Source organism: Cavia porcellus, unplaced genomic scaffold (assembly GCF_034190915.1).
Source record: "Cavia porcellus strain 051 isolate PalLab524CR breed Dunkin Hartley unplaced genomic scaffold, mCavPor4.1 scaffold_27, whole genome shotgun sequence".
In the NCBI taxonomy this organism is placed as follows: Eukaryota; Metazoa; Chordata; class Mammalia; order Rodentia; family Caviidae; genus Cavia; species Cavia porcellus.
The window spans coordinates 7905250-7932988 of NW_026947510.1; the positions used below are offsets into that span (position 1 = coordinate 7905250).

General features: G+C 48.1%; 1 protein-coding gene across 1 annotated transcript in view; it reads left to right on the forward strand.

Moving 5' to 3' along the window:
- The first annotated feature begins 4487 nt into the window (after nucleotides 1–4487).
- LOC111756774 (zinc finger protein 679-like) overlaps nucleotides 4488–27739 on the forward strand; it is a 29708-nt gene continuing 6456 nt past the window's right edge. Inside the window, exon 1 of the mRNA XM_023565077.2 lies at nucleotides 4488–4511. Coding sequence (XP_023420845.2) covers nucleotides 4488–4511 — 24 coding nt within the window. The remainder of the gene's footprint in view (nucleotides 4512–27739) is intronic.

Below are 27739 nucleotides of genomic sequence, written 5' to 3' on the forward strand. Positions count from 1 at the left end.
GCCCCTCGAAGACCTCCCCGGAGGAGCCAAAGTGTTGGTTTCCTCTAATCTTTTGTTTTGCCGGGAACCTCCCATGGAGACTGGGAAGCAGCAAGAGCTGCGCTATCTTATCTCCCTTATTGATCACCATCGTACCCGCAAGGGACTGGACCATAATTTTGACATTTCCCGTGTAGTCTGAGTCAACGACCCCAGGGATCACCGTAAGACCCTGGAGGGCGGTGGAGGATCTTCCGATTACCAGACCCACGGAATTCTCGGGAAGCGGCCCCCGGAAGGTGGTCTCGACTATCTGAACACCCATGTCAGGCGCTAATATGAATCTGGAGGCGACACTGAGGTCCACACCTGCTGATCCAGGGGTGGCCTTTGTTGAAGGCTGCCATCCTGTGTTGTCCTGTCTCTGGGGCGGGGGCCCGCCTGTGAGGAGGGCCCCCTCTGGCAGTTTTTTGGCTCTCTAGCATCTCGTCCACAAATACGGTTGCCCTGAGCATCAAAGACCGACCTACACTCCTCAGCTTTGTGTGGTCCCTTCTTGCATCGCCCACAAACATATGGCTCTTCATTCCTAGGACGGGGCCTAGCATCTGCATTGTTTGGGCAGTGACGTTTAATGTGTCCTGGCTCCCCGCAGGCAAAACACCCTTTGGCCTTACGTTCCTCTCCTGATCCGCGGGGTCCCTTCTGCTGTACAGCTGCTGCCAGGAGAGCGGCAACTCCCGAATTGGAGAGCGGCCCCCCGATCTCTCTGCATATTCTGATCCAGTTGTTAAGATCCTTGTTCTTATGGGGGGCTATTGCTGCTTTACATTCCTTTGTGCATTGCTCGAAAATCAACTGTCTAACCAGCGGTTGAGCCACTTCCCTATCGGAAAAGATCTTATCGGCGGCATCTTGCATCCGAGCCACAAAATCAACGATTGGCTCTGTTGTGCCCTGGACTATCTTAGAGAGGCACAAGGATGCCGCTCCGGCACCACTCACCTGCTTCCAGGCGCGAAGCCCAATGGTATTGATCTGCTCATAAACTACACCAGGGAACTGAGTCTGATCATCAGCGTGTTGGCCTTCCCCCATAAGCATGTCTCTATTCCACCCCCGGTTCCCTCGGTTAGCGTTTCTTTCCGCCTATTCGGCAGCGAACTCGGCGTACCAGGCCCGCCAATCCAGGTAACTACCCGAGGGCAGACACGCCTTTGCCAGCTGAATCCAGTCCGCGGGGGTGAGGGGTCCCGCAGACAGGTTCTCTAGCATAGCGATGGTATATGGCGCCGTCGGCCCAAAGGTTGTGACTGCATTCTTGAGTTCTCTAATCTGTTTTATCTCAAAAGGCTCCCATGCATTACGTCCCTGGCCCATAGCTATTTGCACGGGGAATATCCCATAGGGGCCACTGTCTATCCCAGGCAGCAGATGGTCCCCGAGGGGCAGACACCCCCCCTGCCAAAGCCGCCTATGAAAGTACCGTCCAGCAGACGGTGGAGCGTCGTAAGATGGCGGCCCATGTATCACTTCCTGTTCTGATGGAAGAAGGGGGAGCTCCCACGCGGCCGCCTCGCGGCGGGGGACCGCCTCGGGGGGGCGGCCCCCAAGGCGGGGCAGAGGGCTTAACTTCCTTCTCCAGCCAGGGGGCGCTCAGGAGCTCCCTGCTCTTCCATAGACCAATTTGGGCGGAGCGCAGCTCGCGGCGCAGCGCGGCGAAGGACCCCCACGATTCTTTGTCAGGTGGCCTATCCTCCTGGCATCCAGACCCTTCTGTCTCGCCTCCATTCAGGTCCTCCTCGTCCTCAGAGTCGGACGACTCCGGGGCCTGAGTCCTACCCTCCCCCCTTGTCTCTCTATTCCCCTTGATGGATCCTTCTCGGGAGCTCCCTGACTGAGTCTGTTCAAAAACCCTGCGTGCCTCGGTAAGTTCTTGAGAGCTTTCCCCGCTTCCGCACTCGACCCTCAGGCATACATATATCATTTCCCACAGAGGCCGAGCGGAAACCGATGCTCTGCCCTCCCTCTCCGCTAGAGAAAGGTCCCTACCCAGCTTTTCCCATGAGGGTAGGTTTAGATGCCCCGTAGGCAAGAACCAGGGGGCGAAGCTGTCAATCTCTTCTAAAAAATTTTCCAGAGTCTTGCGCCCCACCTTAAGATCTCTTGACCTTAAGAGCTTCCGGAGGACCTGCACCAGGGGCTGAGTGTCCCTACTCGGTACATTTCCCATTTTTAATATGTTGCTCACCGCGTGAGGTCTAAGGGTCCACCACTTACGCGTGAGCCTGAGAGGAGTCTACAAACCCTGTAGGTGCGCGCCACCCAGGGCCCAGGCTTATCCCCTACTCACCTGTCCTGTAGCTCTGTGTTGAACGACTTTATCCACCGCCTCGTCTCAGGGCTGATCAGTTCCCCGTACGGGCCACCAGATGTCGGTGTCGCTCCCGGCCGGCAGGAAGAACACACGACAAAATCTGGCGGTGGCGAAGTGTTCTATTTTATTTCTCTCCTCCTTCACAGTCTACCCCGGGACTCGTCCCGGCCGAAGCCTCTGTTGGTCCGCTCCCCGCAGCTCCTTCCGTGCTTCTCCTTCCAGGGGTGGAGGTACTGGCTATATATAGGACTGTGGCCTCCAAATCAAGGCGGGTTGCGTAAGCTGATTGGCTAGCAACATTAGTAGCTAGGCAGACTACCCTGCGAGGCGGGAACTTAGTGGGGTGATAGGGATCAGGAAGCGGGAAACAGGCACCATCTTGGCGGGCTCGATGGGAGGGGTAATCTAGCTCAGGCTTTTGTACTTTCCTATAGGCCTCGCGATCACCGCGTCTGATGACTTGGCAGTGCCACGGCTCCCAACAGAGTGGGGCATACATGTAGCTTAGGTTTGGGGTGGAGCCTACGGGGCCTTAGGGATGCACAGGTAGCTCATTGGTAGTCATTTCACGGGAGAGGGGTGGGGAGTATAGAGCCAAAGGTAAATTCCTATGGGCGGGGAAGATGGAGCCCCTTGGTTCCACCTTCAAGGCTTTACAGGCTACAGTGTCAGGCCTAGGGCAATATCCTTTCAGTGACATTCAGTCCGGCCAACAGATCAGCAGTTATAGCTCCTCCTTCCATCATGTGGGCATTCAGTTTATAGAACTCACTGAGAAGTTCCTCTTTATTGATCAAAGCTTCCATGCGTTCTGAAAGTTTCTTTTGCATTAATGCAAAGGAAACCAGGCTACTTCTTCTGCCTACTGGTGTCTTCAGCCCTGGAAGATCTTTAACACTTGCTGTTATCTTTGCTTGCAGCCACCGGAAACCGGAACAAGTTTTTCTATCAGTTCTAGAGACCCCCCAGAAGAATTTATTTTTATTTTTTGGTACTAGGGAACTCAAAACCTTACTCTTAGCAGGTAGGAGCTTGTATCACTGAGCTCAATCCTTGGCCCACGAATTTATTTTGTCCACAAAGTTTTCTTAGCTCTCAGGCCGTGCTTCAGAGACTGTCCATCAGCAGGAAATTCTGCGTGGGCACGTAGAGTCCAAAGTCTTGCTCAGGTTCAGAGCTGCCTCCATGAAGCCTGTGATACTTAGCTTGGCCATGTTCATCAGGTTCATGAGTTCCTTAGCCCTGAGATATTTAGGGTGGTGCCTGCCGGCCCCTCTGCCCGTGTGACTCAGCAGCAACAATGGCAGCCAGGACATGGCTGTGGACTCTTCCAGGGGAACAGGGGTGAAAGAGGCTGGCGGCACCCTAACCGTGATACAGCAGAAAGAAGCAGGTGGCCACTGGCAAGTCCAGCTCCACATGCTTGTTGAGGGAGGCTGGCAGCCCTGCCTGATGCTACAGCCAGCATCCTTGGCTCTCCACCTCCTCCTCCTCCTCCTCCTCCTCCTCCTCCTCCTCCTCCTCCTCCTCCTCCTCCTCCTCCAGATCCCCCATGCTCCTGTGCTATACCACCACCACCTCCAGCGTGCTAGCCTGTCCTGAGGAGAGCCCTTGGCCCTCAGTGGCCAGGTCCCTGCCAGCAGAAGAGTCCAGCCACCCGCCCCACAATGCAGCCTGCACCCTTAGTGGACTTCTTTTTTGTCTTTCTTATCCCCTTCCACGAGTAAAAAGCCAAATCTGGAGAGCACAGAGTGTCAATTGCTGTTTCTCAAAGTGTTGAGGTTTGGGGTCAAGGACAGATAATAAAAAAAATTCAACCATGGGAAGTTTTAAGTGCAAAGGAATCAAAACAACCAGAGTAACGGGTGTTAAGAGGTTTTTGGCACAATAGAGAAGTAGAAGGAAAGAAAAAGTGAAAGCAACCTTTTTATTTGAAGATGTGAAGAGACGCCAACAACCCTAGGAGGTTTGGCATTTTTCTCCAGCAGGATACAGGGGGGATGGGGTTATATGACCTCTGATCAGAAGTGGTGCATGGGGCGGGCATTGATGACACGCTAGGAATGGAGGACAGGGAAGGAGGGGTGGGCTAGGACTCTTGGAAGAGGCCTAGCAGCCTTGCAGGTCGACTATGGGGCCCCAGCTAAGAAGTGGGGTAAGCTGGGTCATGCAGACAAGGCCAACACTAGGTGGTGGGAGGGAGGGAAGAAACCTTTGCTAAGAACGGGACAGCAGAAGGGCCATCAAGAGGCCACCACAGCAAGTGAGGGGTCCACATGCGGAGGGGCCAGGCAGCTCCTCAAAGCACTGGGTCCTGCTCAGGGTGGTCCTCCAGCCACTCAGCCACACAGCTGCAGGCACCAGGAAGCAGCCCGAGGACAACACACTGCAGAGGCTCCTCACAGCCAGAAGCTTCCCCATGCCCTGCACCTGCCAAGAGCTCATCCTCAGTCCCTAAGACCTGCACTTGAGGGGAAGGGTGCTGGGCTACTCATTAGACTTGGAGCAAATTCCACACCCCTGCCACAAGACCCCACTTTGGCTTCTTCATGCACAAAGGGGGCTCCGGGTCACAGAGTGGACAAGACGGGCCCTGGGGACCCAACCATTGGCTCCCCACAATTGCACCCATCCACTTCCTCAGGGCCACTAATTGCAAAAAGAATGACCTTCCAGGGGAAGAAAGGGATGTTTCCGAGGGTTCCTTTCTGCTGGACATGGTAGTGCTTAGTGGGGTCTTTTTTGTCTTCGTTTACTTCTCCCATGAATAAAGAGCCAAGTCTGAAGAGCACGGTGTCAACCGTTGTTTTCAAAATGTTGAGGTCTAAGATGGGGACCCATCCACATAACACAAAATTCAGCCAGGTAAATTTAGGTGCAAAGGAGTCAAGATGACAGAATAGGAATGGTGAGGGGGTACAACAGAGGCAAGTACTCCCTAAATAGACTGAGTGCCCAGATTCCTAGCAGGCGTCAGGATGTTGCCCAGTCTCCCTGCCTCCCTCTCGCAAGCCCATTTCCTCACTGAGAAAGTAGAGGTGGGCACTACTTCCTGCTGTTCAGCTCTGCTCTAGATGCGGCCCTGCCCTAGCCTGCACTCTCCCATTCCTCTGTGGCATACAGCTGAGGAAGGCTGCTTCCTGGGAACAATTCCCTTGTCTGTGGGGCTCTCGTGGACACAGGCTGTTGATTCTGCTGACCAGCATCAGGTGTCACCCTGGTGCCTGGTCAATTCTAGGGTGGCCATTCTCTTTCATCGCAAGCCTGATATTTGACTCTCTCAACAGTCAATAGCCAGAAAAGAGCTCAGGCTCACTCCCCAGAGGAGCCATTCCTGTGGACAGAGACAAGGCTGGGGTACAAGCAGAGGAACACTCGGGGGCCAGGCAAGGCCTCATGCTTGCAACAGGGTTGCCTTAAGAAGCTTAGAAGACTGTGGCCCCTAATAGAAGGAGATGACCCGCAAGATGTGGACAAGTGGTGACCAGGCCAGGCTCCTCTCTGCAAGGGCCACGTCTGTATCATGGCTTTCATGCTGTTGGAGTTCCTAAGGAGGGTGCCCACCACTGGGTGCTGAGCAAGCCTTTGGGGTCTTCCCAGAGCCCTGAATGACAGTGGGGCTGACATGGGCACAGAACCTGTGCTGGGAGGTCCAGTGGAGGTGCAGGATGGGCCACCAGCAAGCTTCCAGGTTTGTAGGCAAACCCTTGGTAGCTCAAGCAGGGTACCCAATTCTGGGACAGGACCTTTGCAGGGACTTCTGGTGGGAGTTGGAGTTAGAAAGCCAGGTCACACAGGTGTCTAAGTCCCCAGGATGCTCCTTCTGTCCCAGGTTAGCGTGGGTCCTTGTTTCAGTGATGACAGGAGGCAGAACCAAAGCAGGGTTTGGCAGGAAGAGATGTACTTGGGAAATGAGAGGGCAAGGAGGTATCTGCCCCTTAGCAAGGGGGAGTGAGAGGAAGTGGGGTTGGCCAGCTTGGGTAACCGCAGAGGCTTCCATGGAGTGGTGCAGGACACCCCTGAAGGAGGAAGGGCCTAGGTTCAAGGGTACTGGTTGCATGGTGCTTGGTCACTGTCTCAGTGCTGGTTTCCTGGCTCTGGAGCTAATGAAGGACTCAAGGTGGGGATTTTGTCCCCCAAAAATCTAGCAATAATGAGGCTAGGCTGGCAGGATGTACTGCAGATAGGAATGGGTGACAGGGACACCCTGAGACCTTCATCCCAGGGGAAAATGGGCCAGTGCAGGGGGAAGTCTTGGTGATCTTCTACTTGGGAGAAGAGATGAGGTCGACTAAGGGAAGATGCACCCTAAGTGCTGCAATACTTGGTTTAACATTGGGCACATTCTGGCATGGGCATTGCTGCATGGCACCCCAGATTTCAGGAATAACTGCTAGGTTTCCTCCTCTGGCAGCCTGCAGTTCCCAGGCCTGCAGATGCCTCACCACAAGTCTTTCCCTCTCACATATTGTAGGACCAGAATTTCTTAGTTCCCAAGATCTCCAGCTGGTTTTGCTTGTTCAGCCTAACTGGCCATGATTCTGGATCCCTGATCCTCAATCCCTCTTCAGAAAGATGGCCAGAAGAGAGACATCACACTGCTCTTCCGGGTTGGTACCTGTGCTATGCCAGCAGTCCTAAGGCCCTGACTGTCCTGCAAGGCTCCTCTGCTTCCTCTGCCCTTGCTTTCTGTGGTCTAGAAAATGGGCAAAGCTAGGTGGCCTCCCTGGTGACATAAACGCTGCTTTTTGAAATATCCTGCAGATCCCAGGGTTCTCTATTCAGCAAAGCCTGTGTAAGACCCTGAAATTGGTCTTGATGAAATGTCTTGGGGCCAAAATGCACACTGGCTACCTCTGTGCACAAGCAGCATGTGCTCAGAAGGTGATAGTTTCTCAACAGAAGAGACCATTAGAACCCAAGCTTTGCCCAATGTGCCCTATTGATGCCTGCCCAGAGGCATCTTTTCTCAGACCTGGCTTGGCTGTCCTTCACATCCTGTGTTGTCCTGTGTGATTGTCCAGCACCTCTCACTGATGCCCACATGCAAATCACTGATCTTCTCCCCGGGAGAAAAGGGCCACTGCAGGTAGCAGGTTTCTGAGGCCTCCTAGTCTTGGGTATAGCCAACACATTGCTCTCTCAGAATTCCTAGAATTCCTCCCTGGCTGCCAGCACCTCTGATGCCACTGTGTACTTAGCATGACTGCCACCATGTCCTGTACACTGCCCTGGTGGTCTAGGGAAAGCTGGGCCCTGGCTTCCCCTGCAAGCATTTCAAACAAAGTTATCCCGAGGCCCCAAACATCCCCTCATGGGCCTTGCTATTTTTGCCTGAAGGTGGCACAAGACTGCAGCGAGCTACCCACTGCAGTTACTGCTTGGTGAAGAATGAACCTGAACTTCATACCACAATCACAGGTCTTCTGCCTGGGGAGAAAATGTTCACTGCAGGTTGCAGGCTCCCCAATCCTCCTCGTAGGTGGCAGGCTCTCTGGTCCTTTTGGGGAATCTAGACAATGGCTCTTTAGCAACTGGGAATAAGGATAGTCTTAAGCTATTGTAGGGCTCCCCGATTGGTCTCCCTACCACCTTTTCATTTCTTAGGGAGATTTTCAGACATTTCCCTCTGGTGTCATTTACTTGCGACCTGTTTGGGAAGATGGACTGCTTCTGGGAGTTGTAGGATTTCCTGAGTGTGTTTTATAGATGGTTCTTTGTCTGCAAGCCTCTTTCCCTCCAGATTGACGCAGGGGCATGTAGTACCATAAAGGCATACCTGGAGTCTGTATAGATTCTTCCTAATTTCAGTGCCCGAGTAAGTGACACTACCACTGCCTTTTGGGGATAAGTTCTAGCTGCAGTGACCTGTTTTGAGCTGGCCTTTCCATAACCTGCCTTTTGATGTCCTTCTTAGACAAAGCTACTTCCATCAGTGCCCCATGCTTCCTCGGGATGTTCATGGGGCAGAACACTGATGTCGTAGGCTGCTTGTCTCAGAGATTACTTGTTCAGGGCAGTGCCTAATCATTTGGCCTATAGGCATCAAAGAAGCAGGATTAATACCAGTGCAACTTTTTCTAATAATCTCAGGGCATTTAAGAGCACAGACAGATATTCACTAAGCCCTTCCCCTGTTAGTCACAAGTGACCTTTTATCTCCAGGATAGTTCTGACCGGATGGGGAGTCACAACTCTGTCCCTAGGTTAACTTAGCTTTTTTGGTTAGTATAGTTGTAGGTGGTATTGGTCTTAGGGTGGCTATCCAGCAAGTCATCCCATCTAATTTCTTTGCCACTGGTCTTATTCTTTGAATCAGTTCCCCAAAGCAATTCCTCTCTTTTCTTATTCATAGAAAAAGAAGAGTTTTTTTTTTAAAGTCAGGTATTCCCAGTGCTGGAACCTGAGTATGGGCATTCTTTACTTTCCTGAAAGCATTGTCAGTCGCTTTGGTTCACTCTAGGGGCACATACTCAGGCCTCTAAGTGCCTCATATATAGGCTTTGCCATTGGTTTAATATTAGGAACCCAGATTGTACAAAAGCCTGCCATTCCCAGGAAGGAACAAAACTGTTGTTTGGTGGCAAGACTCAAGATCTCACATAGTGTAGATCCAGTCCCTAGACAGCTGCATGAGAATATTACCCCAATATTGAACTGTTTGGAAGGATATATGCACCTTTTTTCTTTGGAGATTTATGTCCCTTCTAAACTAGAACTAAGGGTTTGTACAGTGTTGTGGTCAGATAGTTCCTAAGTTGAGCTGCAAACTGAAATATCAACTATATGCTGTTTTAGCTTTAGATTGCTCAAATCTTGTTTAGTGCCTGAGCAAAAAAGTGAGGAACCAATCCCAGAGTGTTGTAGCACCAGGGCTCCAGCCTGCACCTTCCTCTAGTTGTCTTCCTAAGCTGCTGCTCAAGCCCTCAAAGACCAGAGTCCTGAGAATCATGACCAGGAAGGGGTACAACCCACTGAAGGTCAGTGACTTGGTGAGGCTCAAGAAACTTAATCACCAGTTAGTGACCATCCTGCTGCCACGGAACCACACATGCCAGGAGTTTGGCTTCACATTCCTGGTGAAGCTTCTGTATCCAGCGGAAGATGCAGATGCTGAAGAAGTGTCACCATCTTCCACAGATCCTGCCCGCTCATCTCCCTTCCCAAGTACAAGGCCTACTGAGCTTGCCCCCTGCCTGCACTGGCCTCTTCTCTAGGGAGTGACCCATCAGAACATCATTGTGGCAGAGGCTCCCTGAGGCCCATTCCTATCTGTAGCATGTCCTGTCAGTCTATCTTGCCATCCTGGCACATCCTGGCATCCTAGCTATGCTGCTACTGGCCCTTCATGCCATCCTAGCCTTGCCACTCCTGGCACATCCTGCCATCCTAGCCCTGGGACTCCTGGAACATCCTGCCATCATGCCCTGGGACTCCAAGAACAGCCTGCCAGCCTCATCCTAGAGCCTCCTGTTCCAGCTCCTGCACCACCCTAGGGCCTGCCAGAAGTGGGAGATGGGCTGAAAGGTTGTGCAGAGGAAGATGAGATGTTGCCTGCTGTAGGACCTGTGCTTCTGCCTCCTGCCAGCCTGGGGCCATCACCAACACAAGGTGGCTCCAGTGTTAAGTATTGGGCAGCAGAGATCCAGATTACATTCAAGGAGGCTGAGGAGTCCTGGTACTTCCTGAGAGTGAGGTGTGTCTTGATGATGTCATTTTCAAGTCTCAGGGCTTAACTGTAGGGAGGAGAGGAGAGGATCAGGAAGGCAAGGTATGGGGCAGAGGGAAGACAATTGCCATGGGGTCTACTGCAGAGGAGGGAGGACCATGGCCATCACCATCTATGTTTCCAAATGAGCATCCATTTTGCACATCTTGCATTTTTAGCACAGATCCATGAGTCTTCCTGTGGATGTGTATGTCCTGATAATGGGGGATGGGCCACGTGGAAGGAAGCCTCCCTGATTCACCTTTCAGCCCTTTGTCTATGGAGCTGGAGGGGAAGGGAGGAGGCAAGGTCACTAGTACACTGAGTAGGAGGGGAGAGGCAAGGTGCACAGCCTGGGAAGGCTGTGTGTGCAAGGAGCTGAGATCCAGTGGGAGAGAGATGGAGGAGGAGGAGGGGAAAAATTCACCTGACTGGTGTCCTGCTGTTCTAGGGAGACTCCCCTGGGGTCAGGGAGGGCCAGGCACTACATGGCCTTCTGATTGTTTTCTTGGTTTCATTATTGTTATACAGGAATACTAATGATTTTTATGTTGATTTTGTATCCTGCCCCTTGGCTGAATTTGTTTACCAACTGTAAGAGTCTTCTGGTGGAGATTTTGGGTTTCTATGCAAAGACTCCTACCACCGGCAAATGAAGAAGTCAAAGTTGATCTACAGTGTTAGTCCTTATCTTCATTGTATTTGGGAAGGCAGGAGGGAGGAAGTGACTATTGAGAGTATGAGATAGGTTGGTCCTACTTTTTGGCTACACAAGTATATTCATTTTGTAATCATTGAACCAATCATTGAATCATTGAATGCATGAATGTTTTGTGCATATATTTCCATGTGCTAACATAGCAATAAAACATTGCTAACATAGCAATAAAAATGTTTGAATATTAAATATTTACACAAAAATCAGAGGCTCTCAGAATCACAGCAGAATTCTGGTCTGTGCCATGGCATGGTCATTTGTATCTTCATCTGGTGAATTTTAATTTTTTGAGATTTATTCATGTCTTAAACATTCATTAAACTCCCCCAGATCTACCAACTTTCACTTTAATTTGATAAGTGGTATAGATTTAATATGCTAGGAAGCTGTTTTTCTGGCAAGCACCCTATAATGGTGCTGACTGAAGCCAAAACATGTAACACAGGCCACTGAACATACAGCCTGGCCCTGTGGTACAGGGCCAAACCAGAGACAAAAAGAGCTTGGCCCAGCAAAGAATGCTTGACTAAGCTTGGGCCTAGCAACGAATGCTAAGTATAGGAAGCTGGTAAGACTGAAAGGCAACAATTCCACAGCAAAGTTTCTACATTCATTGGAGAAACAACTTGCAGGTAGTTCAGCAAAAGATGTTAAGGCCATGGCATTTGGTCTACACTTCACACTATGTTCACCTGGAGATCTTTATATCAGTGCTGAAGTCTCAGTACAGGGCCTATATATTTCGCTTGTCTTCATAGTGTTATAGTTTGTGTCTGGATGTCCCCTGAAAGCCTCATGCAGTCATGGGTGGGGGTGGGCTTTTTGGAGGCAACTGAATCTAGAGTTTGTGATTGGTTCATGGCCTCATGCTGGGATTAAGGTTGTGAGTGCTCTTCCCACCTAGGCTTGTTTCTCCCAGTTTTGGCTCTTGTTACTTTTTTTTGAACTTTTTTTTTTTTTTTTTTTTTTTTTTTTTCTTTTTTCCGGTACCGGGGATTGAACTCATGACCGCCTGCTTGCAAGGCAGGTGCTTATACCACTGAGCTAAATCCCCAGCCCCTCTTGTTACTTTTGGTATCTCCCACAGTCATGAACTGTTGGTTGCCACTTAGCTATGGTATCCTCTCTTGCAGCCAGCTTAGTATATACTGAAACCTTCACAAACTATAAGCTAAATAAATCTTTCCTTAATTTTTGGCATCATATACTGTGTCTCAGCAATGACAGGAAATTAAGACACATTGTAAGACATGGTTTTAGCCATAATTCACTTCATTTTTGTTGGAAATTATGCACAAATAAGCTACAAATACCAAAAGGAATAAAAAGAATTTGCATATACAGGAGTGATTTACATAGCTTCAAGTGATTTGTATAGCTTCAATGAGTGATAAAAAATATATTAGCCCTTGACTTCCTAATTTCAGTCCTCAGCCATTCCCCCAAATTGTTCCAAGTCTTAGATGCTTCAGTCATTGTCTCAAGCAGATCCCAACAGTGACAGGTATTAGATGGACTCAATCTTGCTTTTATGTAAGTGTCACTGGCCAAGACCTAAAAGACAAGGGAACTTGTGTGGGTCATGTGGTCTAGTGGACATGTGTGGGCTCTAGGTCAGGAAGAATTGATCCTGAGTTCTAGCCTAGCTACTTAATAGCTGTGGAATTTTGGACAAGTTGCTTGCCTTGAACAGTTACATAAAACCTCATCCCCAAGAAAAGGCACAATGACACTGAGTATAAAAATGTCAGCAGCTCTTCATCCTTCTCTGTTGTCTTGATTTCAGAAATGTGGTCCTAGTGATGCTCTCATCAAGAGGCAGAATCTGTTCCCAGATTGTGTGTATTTGCGACACCTTGAATAGCACTGTGATTCTAAAAGTGGACTTGGTTGGTGTTTAAGACTGCCAAGACCTTGAATGTTTTTGCTTTTGCTTTCAGAACTGTCCACATCCATGAGAATATGCCCATGGTAACCTACTGGAGGGTGAGTTGTCAAGTAGAAGAATGAAGGCACCCGAGTGCACAGCCATCTCACCCTCCAAAACTGAACCACCTTATTGCCCATCAGCTAGGGGCAGGCCTCATGGGGAGCCCAGCTGAGCAGGAAGGAGATAATGAGTCTTGGAAAGATTTGTCACTGAGTAGCATACAAGTGACAATCACAATATATCCACTACAGATAGGATGCGGAATCCAGTGATGTGTTGATTACATATTACATGGCAAACATAGATTCCCTATTAGCATTGATTTCCTTTTTCTCTAATTTAAAGTAGGATCTCGTGTGAAATAACATTGTTATGCAGAAACACATGGAAATGTGTAGACATATAGTTAGTGCTTAAATTCAGACAGAACCTACAACACAGGAAGAAACCAACATCCACAATGTGATCATTAGGTCAAAGAATAAACTGCCAAACATGTTAGCCTATTGATCTATTTAAACTTCCTCTTCCTTGTCGGTGTCACTCCCGGCCGGCAGGAAGGACACACAACAAAGTCTGGCAGTGGACAACCTTTTCTTTTATTTTCCTTCTCCGTACAGCCTGCCCCGGGAATCCTCCCGGCCGAAGCCTCTGTTGGTCCGCTCCCCGCGGCTCCTTGCGTGCTTCTCCCTACAGTCTGTCCCGAAGCCTCTACCGGTCCGCTCTCCGCGGCTCCTTGCGTGCTTCTCCCTACAGTCTGTCCCGAAGCCTCTACTGGTCCGCTCTCCGCGGCTCCTTGCGTGCTTCTTCTGCTTCTTTTTTCGTGGCGGGAGAGGCACTCACTTTTATAGGGTTACAGTGGCCAATCAGTTCAAAGCGCGCGATGCGGGCTGATTGGCTAACATCAGTTGTTGCTAGGCAGACTATCTTACAGGGCGGGTTGTGAAGCAGGAGATCTTACAGGACGGGTTGTTTACCAAGCAGGAAGCAGGAGATAAGCGCCATCTTAGCACACTCGATGGGAGGGGTAATCTAGCTCAGGCTTTGCTCTTTCCTACAGGCCTCACGTCCGCCAAGTAAGGCGACCGGGCTCGGGGCTGCGGCTCCCAACATCTCCCCCTTTTTTATTTTTTATGAATGTGCGCATCGTAGCCCTTCCTGGACTGGGTGCAGAGGCTTATGCCCTATGCGTAGGCCCACCGTAGGTCCTTGGCTTAGACCCTGGTCGGCCGTCCCATGGTCTGCCAAGGCCCTGAGGCCCTCGTCCTTTTTCTAGGGCCAGGCACAAACTGGACGGAACCTGGATGCACACAAGCTTGCACTCATTTCCTCTCCATAAAGAAATCCCCTCGGAGAGAAATTTAGACCTGGGCAGCATCTAACAGTCCAGCGGCTTACGTGCAGGATGGGGTAGGGCCTGGCTTAGGTTGAGTCGCACCGGGGGAGTACGCTCTTACCCGTCATTGACTCTCCTACCCAGCTATGTCATAATTTTTTAGAGGAGGAGTGTGGGAAGCTCACCGCCCCTAGACTCGGTCGTAGGCTAGGCGAGCGAGCCATGCATATGCCTGAGGATCTTTTTGTCCATTTTGGGCTACCGCTATTTCTATTCATCTTGTTGGTTGGTCTGTGATGGATCTCCGGTAGGGCAGGTCTGATCTTCAGTCGAGGGCTTTGTTGCCCGTGTCAGTCTCTCCGGTACCCACAGTGGTTCTCGTCCCGGTTCCTGTGGGAAAACACAAACCGCGCCTCGGTTCCAGCTAACCACCGGATCCGGGCCCATCCATTGTCCTGTTAGGACATCTTTCCATTTAACCCACCCTTTATGGTTGGAGGAAGGGTTGCAGTGCTCCATAGCTGGGGAGCAATTATCATTATTTAAATTTAAAAAATTGTGTGTGAATAGTGCCATGGATAATCGTGCCTTTGGGGCCAGGCCTTGGCCTACTCCCCCTTTTTGTTTTTGTAAAATTTCTTTGAGGCTTCTATGAGCCCTCTCAATGATTCCTTGACCTTGGGGATTGTATGGGATACCATGTTTTAATTGAACCTCCATCATTTTGCAGAACGCGAGGTCCCCTTTGTTGCACTGCCGCAGCCAGAAGAGCTGCAACTCCCGAATTAGAAAGCGGCCCCCCTATTTCTCTGCATATTCTGATCCAGGCGTTAAGATCCTTATTCTTATGTGGGGCTATTGCTGCCTTACATTCCTTTGTGCATTGTTCAAAAATCAACTGCCTAACCAGCGGTTGAGCCACTTCCCTATCGGAAAAGATCTTATCGGCGGCATCTTGCATCCGAGCCACAAAATCAACGAATGGCTCTGTTGTGCCCTGGACTATCTTAGAGAGGCACAAGGATGCCATTCCGGCACCACTCACCTGCTTCCAGGCGCGAAGCCCAATGGTATTGATCTGCTCATAAACTGCACCAGGGAACTGAGTCTGATTATCAGCGTGTTGGCCTTCCCCCATAAGCATGTCTCTATTCCACCCCCGGTTCCCTCGGTTAGCGTTTCTTTCCGCCTGTTCGGCAGCGAACTCGGTGTACCAGGCTCGCCAATCCAGGTAACTACCCGAGGGCAGACACGCCTTTGCCAGCTGAGTCCAGTCCGCGGGGGTGAGGGGCCCAGAAGACAGGTTCTCCAGCATGGCAATGGTGTAAGGCGCAGTCGGCCCAAAGGTTGTAACTGCATTTTTAAGTTCTCTAATCTGCTTTATTTCAAAGGGTTCCCACACATTACGTCCCTGACCCATGGCCATCTGTACAGGATATATCCCATAGGGGCCGCTATCTATCCCTGGGAACGGGTGGTCTTCATTAGACACAGGACCCCCACGCCACAGCTGTCTGTGGAAATAACGTCCCGCCGGCGGCGGAGCATCATAAGATGGCGGCCGTGGCTGAACAGAAAATGGCGGCCTGTGCGTTATTTCCTGTACTGACGGAAGAGGGGGGAGTTCCCATGTGGCGGCATCGCGGCGAGGGACCGCTTCCGGGAACGAGTTCCAGGGCGGAGCAGAAGGTTCTGTCTCCCTCCCCTGCCAGGGGGCGCTCAGAAGCTCTCTGCTTTTTCGTAAGCCTAGCTGAGCGGAGTGCAATTCGAGGCGCAACGCAGCGAAAGAGCCTTGCGTCTCCCCATCAAGCGACTTAGGCCCCTGACAGCTGGTCTCTTTGGCCTCCTCACCATTCAACCTTCCCTCGTCCTCGGAGTCAGACGACTCCGAGGCTTGAGCCCCGTCCTCCTCCTTAGCATCTTTGTTCCCCTTGACGGACCCCTCTCGGGAGCTCCCTGACTGGGCCTGCTCAAATACCCTGCGTACTTTTGTAAGCTCTTGAGAGCTTTCCCCGCAACCACCCTCACTCTTAGTGCCGCTACCTAGCATGTTTCCCATATTTTAATATGTTACTCACCGCGTGAGGCCCAAGGAATCCGCCACTTACGCGTGAGCCTGAGAGGAGTCTACAAACCCTGTAGGTGCGCGCCACCCAGGGCCCAGGTTTATCCTCTACTCACCTGTCTTGCAGCTCTGCGTTGGAGCGTTGTCCACTGCCACGTCTCGGGGGTGATCAGCTCCCCGTATGGGCCACCAAATGTCGGTGTCACTCCCGGCCGGCAGGAAGGACACACAACAAAGTCTGGCAGTGGACAACCTTTTCTTTTATTTTCCTTCTCCGTACAGCCTGCCCCGGGAATCCTCCTGGCCGAAGCCTCTGTTGGTCCGCTCCCCGCGGCTCCTTGCGTGCTTCTCCCTACAGTCTGTCCCGAAGCCTCTACCGGTCCGCTCTCCGCGGCTCCTTGCGTGCTTCTTCTGCTTCTTTTTTCGTGGCGGGAGAGGCACTCACTTTTATAGGGTTACAGTGGCCAATCAGTTCAAAGCGCGCGATGCGGGCTGATTGGCTAACATCAGTTGTTGCTAGGCAGACTATCTTACAGGGCGGGTTGTGAAGCAGGAGATCTTACAGGGCGGGTTGTTTACCAAGCAGGAAGCAGGAGATAAGCGCCATCTTAGCACACTCGATGGGAGGGGTAATCTAGCTCAGGCTTTGCTCTTTCCTACAGGCCTCACGTCCGCCAAGTAAGGCGACCGGGCTCGGGGCTGCGGCTCCCAACACTTCCTATTGCCTATGATCTTGTTTGCTGTGATCTCTGCAAGGGAGTTGGTTCTATGCACAGCAGGAGTTGGGAGCATTGGTCTCCTCTGGACATTTCTTGGTTGGAACTACCTCCTCTCCCAAGGCTATCTCGTCCTCTTCTTGGGCCTGAGAAGAAATATTCACAATGAGGGTTGTTTTCTCACCTCTGGCATGAAAGAGAGGTGTTCAGGTGCTTTCTCTATGAGAGGTTAAGGAATCTTAACTCTCAAGCCAGGAATGTGGCCACTGGGTACTGAGATGTGTGGAGCCTCACACTGGAGAGTAAGTGTTAAATAGCTAGTACAAAAAAACATTTCGACATTAATTCTAGGGAATTTTAAATTACACTTTTCTCTCTTATTTTATTGGATTGGATACTGCTGTCGAAAGGGAATGCTTCCCTTTTGAAAGCTGAGGTTGCTTTCTCAGAAGACTAGAGAGTGAAAAATTAAAATTTAGCATGTGTGTGTATATGTGTTTGTGTATGTGTAGTACTGGAGATTGAACCCACTGAGCTACATCCCCAGCTCTTTTTCAGACAGGGTCACTAAATTGCCAAGGCTGAGCTCGAATTTGTAATCTTCCTGCCTCAACCTCCCAGAGTGCTGGGATTACTAGCACCTGGATTAAACCTGATGACACCACACCTGATTTAAGAGAGGTTTTAAAATAATTATCATTACATTCTTTCCATCTCTATATAACGCACCCTACACACACACACACACACACAATTTCTGAATCGACATAGTGTTATACACAAGGGTAAATATCAGTGTCTTCTCAGTGTGGCCATTTCCCTCCACACAGGGAAACCCAGTTTCAAAGCAGCTACCACTGGAAGCTCCGGGTTCAATTGCAGCATTGGGTGGGGGAAGCTGAAATTAAGAACTTGCTCTGTGGGGGTTGGTGCCATCTACTGTCAATCAGGCCGGGGGGACGGGGGCGAACGAGGAGGAGAATTACCCAATCAGGAGCGCAGACACTGGCGGGGTTGCGCTCTCCCAGGTACCAGGCTTTTGCCTCGGGAGTACGGTCCTGGCCTGTACTGGCTCGTTTTTCTTGGGAGTACCAGATCGCCAGGCTGTTGTTACCTTTGCGTACTGGGAGAGCCACAAGAGGACCCCCGGACACCAGGCCATGGAAATGGTGAGCTCGGTGTGGCCTTAAGAACCAGTAGCGCGCCTGTTTAGGAGCCGTGGGAATTACTGGGGTGGGACCAGGCCTCCCCGCCATCTATAGCCGAGGCCGCAGCCTGGGTCCTCTGCTTGGTTCCCTGAAGTTGAGGGTGATTTGGGTCCTGGCCCGGCCACCAGCCGGGCGACGGGACCCGGAGGGTCTTGGGGAGCGTCCCGCCCACTTGGTTTCCTGAGTGGGAGCGGGTGTGCCTGAGATCCAGAGGGGGCTCAGTCCAGTTCTGCCCGAGGCTGGCAACAGGTTCCCCTAAACTCTGCCTGCAGGTCGAGCTGCCAGGCTGCATGGCGCATCCCATGTGTTGCCGGCCTTCGTATTAATGCTGCCAAGTGTTTTGTCCTTTTCCTCCAAGATGCACCCCGCCTCCAGCCTCCTACTGGGGCTCAAACTCTGGAGCGCCCTCCACTGAGCTACACCTCCCACTCCTTTTTATTTATCTTATTTTTTGAGACAGTCTTAAGTTGCTAAATTGCTTGGGCTGAACGAAAACTTGCACTCTTTGTGCCTTAGCCGCTCAGAGTACCGAGATCACAGGCAGACATTACTCTGCCCCGGTCCAGGGCATATTTTAAGTTTTCTGATTTTGAACATTTCACATGGGAGGAAAGCAGAAAAGAAGCAGTTGATGCCTTCTGAAAAAATCTTCGTGCCTCTTTGCCTTCCCTTTGCAGACACCTGACCAGAAGTCTTTGGGTCGAGCTCCCGCTAGGAATTTTACTGGATGATGTGTCCTCAGCCACTCATCCCAGTATTTAACTGGGTTTCAGGACTGCTTGACCTCAGAGGCTGACAGCAGGTGCCCACAGCTGCCATGTCCCTGTCCCTTGGGTGTCTAATGAACATCAGCCCCTGGTCCTTTCCTTCAGCAGCAGCCTGAGGTGTGAGTGGGAACCCTCTGGGAGCTGGGTGCCCTGGGACTGGGAGCAACACTGTGCTAATCTTCATCTAAATGCACCTGGTGCGTTTCTGTGTCTCACTTACAGTGAAGGTGGAAGTGTGGCCATGGCTTTGTCATACTGATTTCTACTTCCACTCACACCCAGAACTGATTGCTGAATCTCGTAATTCTATCTTTAGCTTTCAGAGACCATCTGTACTATTTCAAAAATGCTGTAATAAATTTGTACTGCACAAGGGTTTCCTGTATCTGTGACCTCTTGAGCACTCGTTATGTTTCAGCCTTAAGATAACCATTCAGCTTACACCTGTACCCAGGTGCAGGAGGTTTGCTGTTTGGTGCATTCAGTTCCTGATGCAAGTCTGTTAGAATCCAGGCTACTGGGTACTAACTGGGACACTGCACAGGCGTGCACAGGGATCTGTGGTCTTTAATCTCCTCTGTGCACTACCACTACCACTGGAGCTTGATCCCTCAGAACACCCATCAGAAGCTCTTGTTTGTGATCTGTGGGCACTTACACACTTCCCGTGTCCTGTGCTTGGAAGTGTAAGATGTCACCCCCTGAAAGGAAGATGTTAAAATTAGTGTTGATGTTAATTTGAGCCCTTGCTTTAGTGACCCTGAATATTTAAATAAATTGACAGTGTGAATTACAGTCAGATCTTGAATTAAAGGGAAGATAAAGAGTACTTGAGTGTGAGTAGCTGGAGGGACTTACTGAGGAAGAGGACTGGCCTGGCCCTCCATAGAAGAGGGGCATCAGGCTGAGAGGTGCTGTGGTGGTCTGGGGCCTGGTTGGTCATTATTTCAGTCCTCATTTGTAGTTATGGAGGAATCCTCATGGCAGGAGGGTAATTTTATTACTTGAAAATGATGGTATTATAGTGTGTGAGGCTCTCTGGGGATCCAAGGTGACCCAAGGCTTGGGACAATGGCTGGATGGATCTAGGCCTCACCCCAGGGAGGGCCTGCAAGTGCATGTTGTAAAAATTGGCACTCTGTAAATCTTGCATATTTAGTTACTCTTATGATGTTCTTAATTTTGGAAATAAGTGAGGTAGACTAGGTAAATTTAGGCAGAATAAACCTCGTTTTGGCAAATTTTGAAAAATTATTAAGATACCTTTATATCAGGTCTTAAGATAATAAAAGATACAAAGTAAAGGTCATCCTTTCTTCTTTGTAGCTTCCTGTTGGGCATCTGTAGGGCTACATCAAAGTCAGTTTTTGGCAAAATCACTTGTAAGTCCCTGTGCATCTTAGATGAAAACACATATTATACTTTTAATGAGTAATAGGTTAAGGGCCCAGGAATCTCTTCTCTGCAGTGGCCTCTGACAGTGTCAGACTATGGCACTGGTACTTTGTCCATTGACGGACTCTGTCCAGGAGGCATTTGAACCTAGAGGAAGAGCTACGCTCCACTCAGACTGCTAGATGTCCACTGATTTTGTGCTACTGACTCCCGATGTAGGCTTGACCAGGGCCTAACTGTGAGCAACAGCAGCCAGCAACACAGGCAGGAAAACCCCCTCCAGGAGAAACTGGAACCTGCTACTTTAACCCTGTTCCTGTCCTTACCCAAGGGATGAGGCTTGTGCAAGTGCTTAGGTAACCACATGAAACCACCATTTTTCCTTTGGCTTTTTGAGGTGTGTGTAAACCTAGTATTGTTCTCTCCTAGCTGTGTAGGTGAATTAAAAGCCAAACCATACAAAACTTTAGCGTTTGAGTGCTATGTGAATGGTCTCAGTCTTTTTGTCCTCAGGGTGATGTGAGATGTTGGAAACCCTTCTCCAGTTACATGGCACATTGTGAAAGGTAGGATCTATGCCCAGTGTGCCTTGGTGTTTGTTGTAGATGGTTTCTGAATTGCAGTGTAGAGAAGTTTCTTGACTCAGGTATGACTTTACCTCAGAGGGTCCTGAAGTATGAGTAGATGGTCATTCATGATGTCTGTGGATGGAGGAAGAGTCAGAATTCCCAATATCATTCTCCCTGAACATCTGTTCTTTCCTGGAGCTTTGGTTAAACCAGGACTTAACCCATCCTAGGCCACCAGCTCTACCATCTGCTTTACAATTGGGTTGTTTAGTCCAGAGGTACTAGTCCATGACCTATTAGAACCTGGGGCATACAACAGGAAGTGAACAGGTAGAAAATCAGCAATGTTTCATTTGTAATTACAGCCACTCTCCAACCACCCACATTATTCCTGAGCTCTGCCTCCTGTCAGTGACTGCATCACATTCTCATAGGAAGGAAAACCCTTCTGTGATTTGCGTATGGTAGGCATCAAGTTTATATGCTCCTTGTGAGAGTCTTAACACCTGATGATCTGAGGTAGAGCTGAAGCAGTGATGCTAGCATTGGGAAACAGCTACTAAGATAGCTAAGTGTTAGAGAGGGCTGACTGCACAGAGACCATGATAATTCAATTGCCTGAAGGCTTATCAAACCCTATCAGTGAGCAGCAAGTGACAAACTGTTTCTGGTAGGAACTTTAAGTTAGAATCTGATACTTTTTCGCTGTGGGGGTCTACCCATTATTTTATTTACCACTTGCACCTGTGCCTATTTTTCCTTTACTGTGTACTTGTCTCAGTCGCAGTTTGGGAAGCCCATAGCTAATTCTTGACAAATTGAGTAAGAGACAAATATCACTGGAAAGCTGCTTTGGAAGAGGGGAAAGACTCAATGACAAAACAACAATAGATTCTTTTTAAAAAATTTTTCTTTATTATTTTGAAGGTAGTAAATACAACAGAACAAGATGGAACAAAGCCAATTTAGACAGTGTAGTGAAATTGGTACAGAACTTCACACCAGCCCCTTTGTTGGCAGTCTTAAGAATCTTTTGGCTATGGCCGCTCCAGGGTGAAAACCAACAGCGTCTCCCGAGATCCGCACCATGTAGGAACTTAGGGCATTGGGAAACCAAACAACCAGCTCGCCTCCTTGTTAAGCTGTAACGAGCCTACTGGCGCACGGGCTAAGAATCAAACATCCCACCCCTCAACCCCGTTAGAAAATGGGAGCCAGAGAGCTGAGCATCTCTTGGGAAGTTGACCATATGCAATATAGCAAATAAAGGGGATTTCCTTCTACTGTCTCTTTGAAGGCAAATATTTTTACTACTGTTTTGCCTTATTCTGATTAATGGTATTGCTCTATTCAATATTCTGTTTTGATAAGTTCTATAATGTTCTGTATTTCGTTTTATTTTGCTATACCTGACTGAAAGAACTACTACTGTGAAGATAACAAGATATACCGTGGTACCTATTACTGTTACCCCAGTAACCTCGTGTGAAGTACCACAGCTGGATAAAATGATGAGGTAGCAAAGGATATTGAGGCACAGTTGTTAGAGGATTGATGAGTCACTGTGGTACACAATCCAGGTTGACACATCTATTTGCCACAGTGATTTGTATGATTTGTTATTGAGAAGGATGTGCATGAAGATACATTATGTGCATTTTTCTTGCCAGCCAATACTATTTAAGTCTTTGAATAAGTCCATACCAGGAGAACTGAATTGGTCATTTTGTGTCCGTGTATGCTCAGATGGAGCAGTGCTGTGACTGGATGACTTCTGGCTTCGCTGCTTAGGTCAACAAGATCAATCTATATGTAGCTCTACCCACTCTGCCAGTCATAGAATGCTGGTAGTGAAAAACTATCATCTGAACTTAACATTTTACAGGAGGTGATTGAAATTACCAACCACATTAAAATATGTGCCCTTAACTTGCATCTCTTCCTGTAGTTCTTTTTTTTTTTTAAGGAGAAAAGAAAAGAAAAAACAGTGAAGGGGTACAAGTTATACAGATTTACAGAAGAAAAAATGCGCAGTAGGAAATCACTAGTTAATGGATTACATATTGCCATCTTAGAAATAATTGTTCAAGTCACAAAATTAAAGCTTGTAGAGTGGACATTCCAACAATGATACTGCAAACAGTTCTGTTCAATGATCCAATAAAACTCTGTGATATCATTTTCTATCTTATACACTTAAATATACATGCAGTTATATAGTTTAGAGCACTTTCTTTTCCTCTCTTTTGTACAATGACTATTACACATTTTGGGTTTCATTGCTCCCACGGTTCTTATTGCTTTTTTGGAAGAGAGTAAAACCAAATGAGACATAACAGGACAGAATCGGTCAAGTCAAAAGGGTGGACATAATAGATAATATAAAAACATAATACAAGGTGATCAACAATGGTTACCATAATGCCTCCCGCTATCTCTAATAGAATTGCCTTTATCATTAGTTGTAATACAATTGAACAAAACAGTAAAGAACAAAACCGACAAAACCAAAACATTGGAGACATTGTAGGTCTTCAAAAGTAGATAAAAGTCAACGAGAATGGGCGTTATAATGAATCTCATTATCTTCTCAGCTGATGCCTAAACTTTCGAACCTGATACTATCCAGCAAAACAGAATAGGGGAACATCAGTTAAAAACAAGATGGTGAGAGTAATACAGGGCTTCAAATCGAGATAATAGAAAGTCAAAGTGGGTTACTATATTATATCCTGCTATTTTTTTCCCTTTAATTAAACGGATAAAAATAAAAAAGTAAATAATGGAGTGGAGATTGAGAAAAAAGAGGGCATAACAGTGAAACAGGGCAGATCAAAACATAACCATTTAAGCAGAATAGTGTTTCACCACCAGATATTTCCGACCCAAAAGTAGTTACCATATTGACTCTTTCCTTGAAGTCCTTGAGTACAACTTCGTATACTGTAGCATTAAGTATATCAAAACAATGTAAAACCATTTAAGAGAATGACAGCATTATAGAGTATTTAGAATCGACTAACAGAAAATGAACAATGGTTTCTGTATAGTCTCCTTGTCTTTAAAAGGTTTTTGCTTATACTATTGTACATAATAAAATCCAATAAGATACAACCTGTTTAGACCATTGGAGACAGAAGAACAAAAGCTACATGAGACTTCAAAACAAGATGGTACTAAATCAGTATTACCTATTAAGATGTCATTTTCTCCAAAATAGCTGTTCCTATCATCCAATCTTCTCTGTCTCATTTCTGTTGAGCTCTTTTTCTGTCAGTAGCTGTCAGTTTGTCTTCTTCATTTTGTTCTCTGCTCCATTCGTTGTGGCCTCCCTGCCACTATTTCTGGGTTCTTTGTATTTTTCTTTTTTTAGAATATCCTGCAATACTTTCTGTAGGGTTGAATTGGTGGTTGCAAATTCCCCCAGTTCCTCTTTATCCTGGAAGCACCTCGTTTTTCCATCAATTTCCAGGGACAGTTGTGCAGGATATCTCAATCTTGGCTGGAGATTATTATCTTTCAAAGCTTGAATTATTTCCCCCCCATGCTCTTCGTGATTTGATGGTTTGTGAAGAGAAATCTGCTGTAATTCTGATGGGTGTTCCCTTGTAAGTGATCTGTTTCTTGTCTCTTACAGCTTTTAATATTCTGTTCTTGTATTGAATTTCTGGAATTTTTATTATTATATGCCTGGGTGTTTCTCTGTTAGGGTTGTAGGTAGCTGGGGTCCTGTATGCCTCATACATCTGAGTATCTTTACCTTTTGCTAAATTAGGAAAATTCTCCTGGATTATTTCTGTGAGTAGCTTTTGTAGTTCACTTGTTTGTGTCCCTACTTCTTCTTTTATGTTCTTAATCCTTAAGTTATGGCTCCTCTTATCATCTTCTTGTCTTTGTATTATTGCTGTTTGTTTCTTTGTTATTTTTAAGAAGTTTTTCATTTCATTCTCCCATATTACAAGTCTGCCCTCCAGTTCAGATAGTCTGTCCTTAGTTTCTTTCAAGCTGTTATGCCAGTCTTGGATAGACTTCTTAATTTCTTGATAGTCCCTTTGAACCTGCTTCACATACTCAATGCTTTCTCTGTTTTCTCCATCAAGCAATTCTCCCCTCTTTTTCTGTTCTTCCATACCACCATCTGTTTTTTCCTGGGTGGTGCTTAGCATTTCTCTAACTATTCTGCATACTTCTAGCTTCAGGTCGTTGATAACTTCATTCCTGAATTGGTCTATGAGGCTCTCTATATGGCGCTTAATGTATATTGGTGCGGTGTCCACTATTGCCTGTTTCTCAGAATTGGGGGCCGAGGAGCCTTTCTTGTTGCTTTCCTTCCCCATATTTTCTGTTCCTTATAAAATGCAAGCTTACATAGGAGGCCTGGCTTCCCTGCCTGTCAGCCACAGCCTGATCAAATTGCGCTAGCTAGTTGTTCCCGCCCACCGCTGTGCACCAGGGAGTTGCGGAGGAGGCAGCCTACGCGGGAGTCAGTCGCTCCTCCGGGCCACCATCAGGCTCTGGGATCTGGGTTAGGCCAGCCTAGGGAGTCTGCCAGCAGCGTCACGCAGGCCAGGCACTTTTCACCAATCCCGTCCGAGAGGGGAATATGTGGCTGGAGTCGCCACCGCGCCCTGCTCTTACAGGACTGCCTGAGCCCAGAAAGTCCTCCGCTGGAGTCAAACTGTGGTAGGGGGTCAGTTTCTCTCACCCACCTCGCCACCAGTCAGTTTTCATGTACACCTCCTTGTCCGTCCTGTTTTCGACTCCGTTTGCAGACTCCCGTTCCCAGAGCTTCTGTGCGTCTCTCCTTGCCGAGCCGCTTGTGGAGGCAGCCAGCCGCCGGGCGGCGGGAAACCCAAATCGCAGTTTCCAATGGCGCGGGGTCGAGCCTCCACACCGAGTCTTTTCTGTTCCTATTTTAGCGCCAGGACTGTATTCTAAGTTGGTTTCTTTCAGCCCAGTTCGTTCCTGAGTCAGCAGAGCATATCTCTACCGGTTCGTGTCTCCTTAGTCCGCATCATTCCTGGCCTCTGAGCCGAGCCTTTCAGAGAGCCTCCGGTAGTTGCTGTTGTCTGTCCGCCATGTTCTCCCGGTCTCCTTCCTGTAGTTCTTTGAAGAGATGAACACAGAATGTAAATGCCTTCCAGATACACAGAAGTGAGGTGGCTTCCTAAAGGTAAATCACCAGACAGAACTTGAGTTACAAGAGCCATTCCAGAGATGTCTTCTAAGAAGACTGTCACCACTGCTAGCACATTTCAGTGACGCGGAATGGGTCACAAAACTTACCTACTTGTATGACATGTGAACCTCCTCAACAAAATCCACGTATCACTTCACGGGAGAGTGACATCTGTATTCTAGTTGGCAGATAAGTGGCTGCATTCAAAGTCAAAAGAATTATAGGACTGAAGAGTAAACACTGGGATTTTTGTTGTTTAAAATTTTAGCAGAGATTTTGGGAGATTTGGTTCATGATTACCCATCTCATCCTTCAAGAGTTTGAACACAACAGACCCCTAAACTGGAGAGGAGTGGCTCTGTAACCCATTTGTGAATAAGCCAGGTTCTGTGCTAAAAAAGATCAACTGCTTGAGGAAAAATCTTAACAGTGGCCTTAAAAGTACTGTATGTTTGAGACAACTTCAAATCTTCATATGTTCGGGCTGGGGATTTAGCTCAGCGGCATAAGCACCTGCCTTGCAAATGTGTGGTCGTGAGTTCGATCCCTGGTACCGATGAAAAAGAAAAAGACCAAAAAAAAAAAAAAATCTTCATATGTTCTGGATTAAAGTCAAGGTGGAATACTCTGAGCTCACCACAAAAGCACTGAGAAGCCAGCTCCATTTCCATCCTCCTGTCCCTGAAAAGCAGAGTCTTCTGCAATGAAATTACTTAGTGGACTGGATATAGCAGCACCCTTTGAGTGTCACTTGTTATGGTTTGAATTTAGGCAACCTCTGAAATCCTTGTGTGCTCACAGGTGTGGCTTTTGGAGGAGCTTGGATCATGGGTGTGTGATTCTCATCACTGGATGGGTTTTGTTGATGAATGTGATGTTGGGAGGTGAAGCTGGTGGGCAGAGGTGAGTCACAGGACCTGGCCTGGAACAGTGTATCCCCTCCTCCTCCCTTGATTTAGCTCTGCTTCCAGCTGTGCTATGAGCTGATTCTCCTCTGCCACGCTGCCCTGCCTTGGAGCCAGCTGACTATGAGCGAAATAAACCTTTCCTCCTCTAACTTGTAGGTGTCAGGTATTTTCTCCTGAAATGTGAATATAATTAAGACACATATCTCATTTCCCCCACATGGGACCATTTAGTTACAGAAAAACACTGATTCTGTATTATGATGAGATGTGTGATTATTTTATGATATAGTATAATGTAGGAATAGTAGAAATAAGGTGCAGAATGAATGTAATGCACTTGAATCATCCTGCACCACCACTCCACTCCTCCATCCTGTGCAAAACTTGTGTTCCATACATCTGTTCCTTGGTGCCAGGAACGGATGGGACTATTTAATTCCTTTATAATAAATGTTATCTTTGATATATATGGGTATATATACCTTTTGCCTTTTGCTCTTAACAATTGAGACAGTTCTTACATCCATGTGATTCATCTATTAGTGTTTTTCTGTTTTAATTTCTTAGTCTTTATTTTTTGTAGTGCTATAGTTTTATAACCTACATTAGTGTCAATAATGGTAGTTATTGTTACTCTTAAAATTTAGAAGTTCTTTGGGTGATTCCATATACGGGGAAACATTGGTTTGTGAGCATAATTTGTTCTGGAAACATGCTTGTCATTCAAAGCACTTGTATATAAAAGCAGATTTCCCCACAAGAAATAATAGAAACTCAAATGATTCGTTCCACAAGCTCCAAAATACTATTTATGTAATAATGATTACAGGGCCAGGGATATAGCTCAGTGGTGCAGCACCTACTTGGCAAGTGCAAGGTCCTGA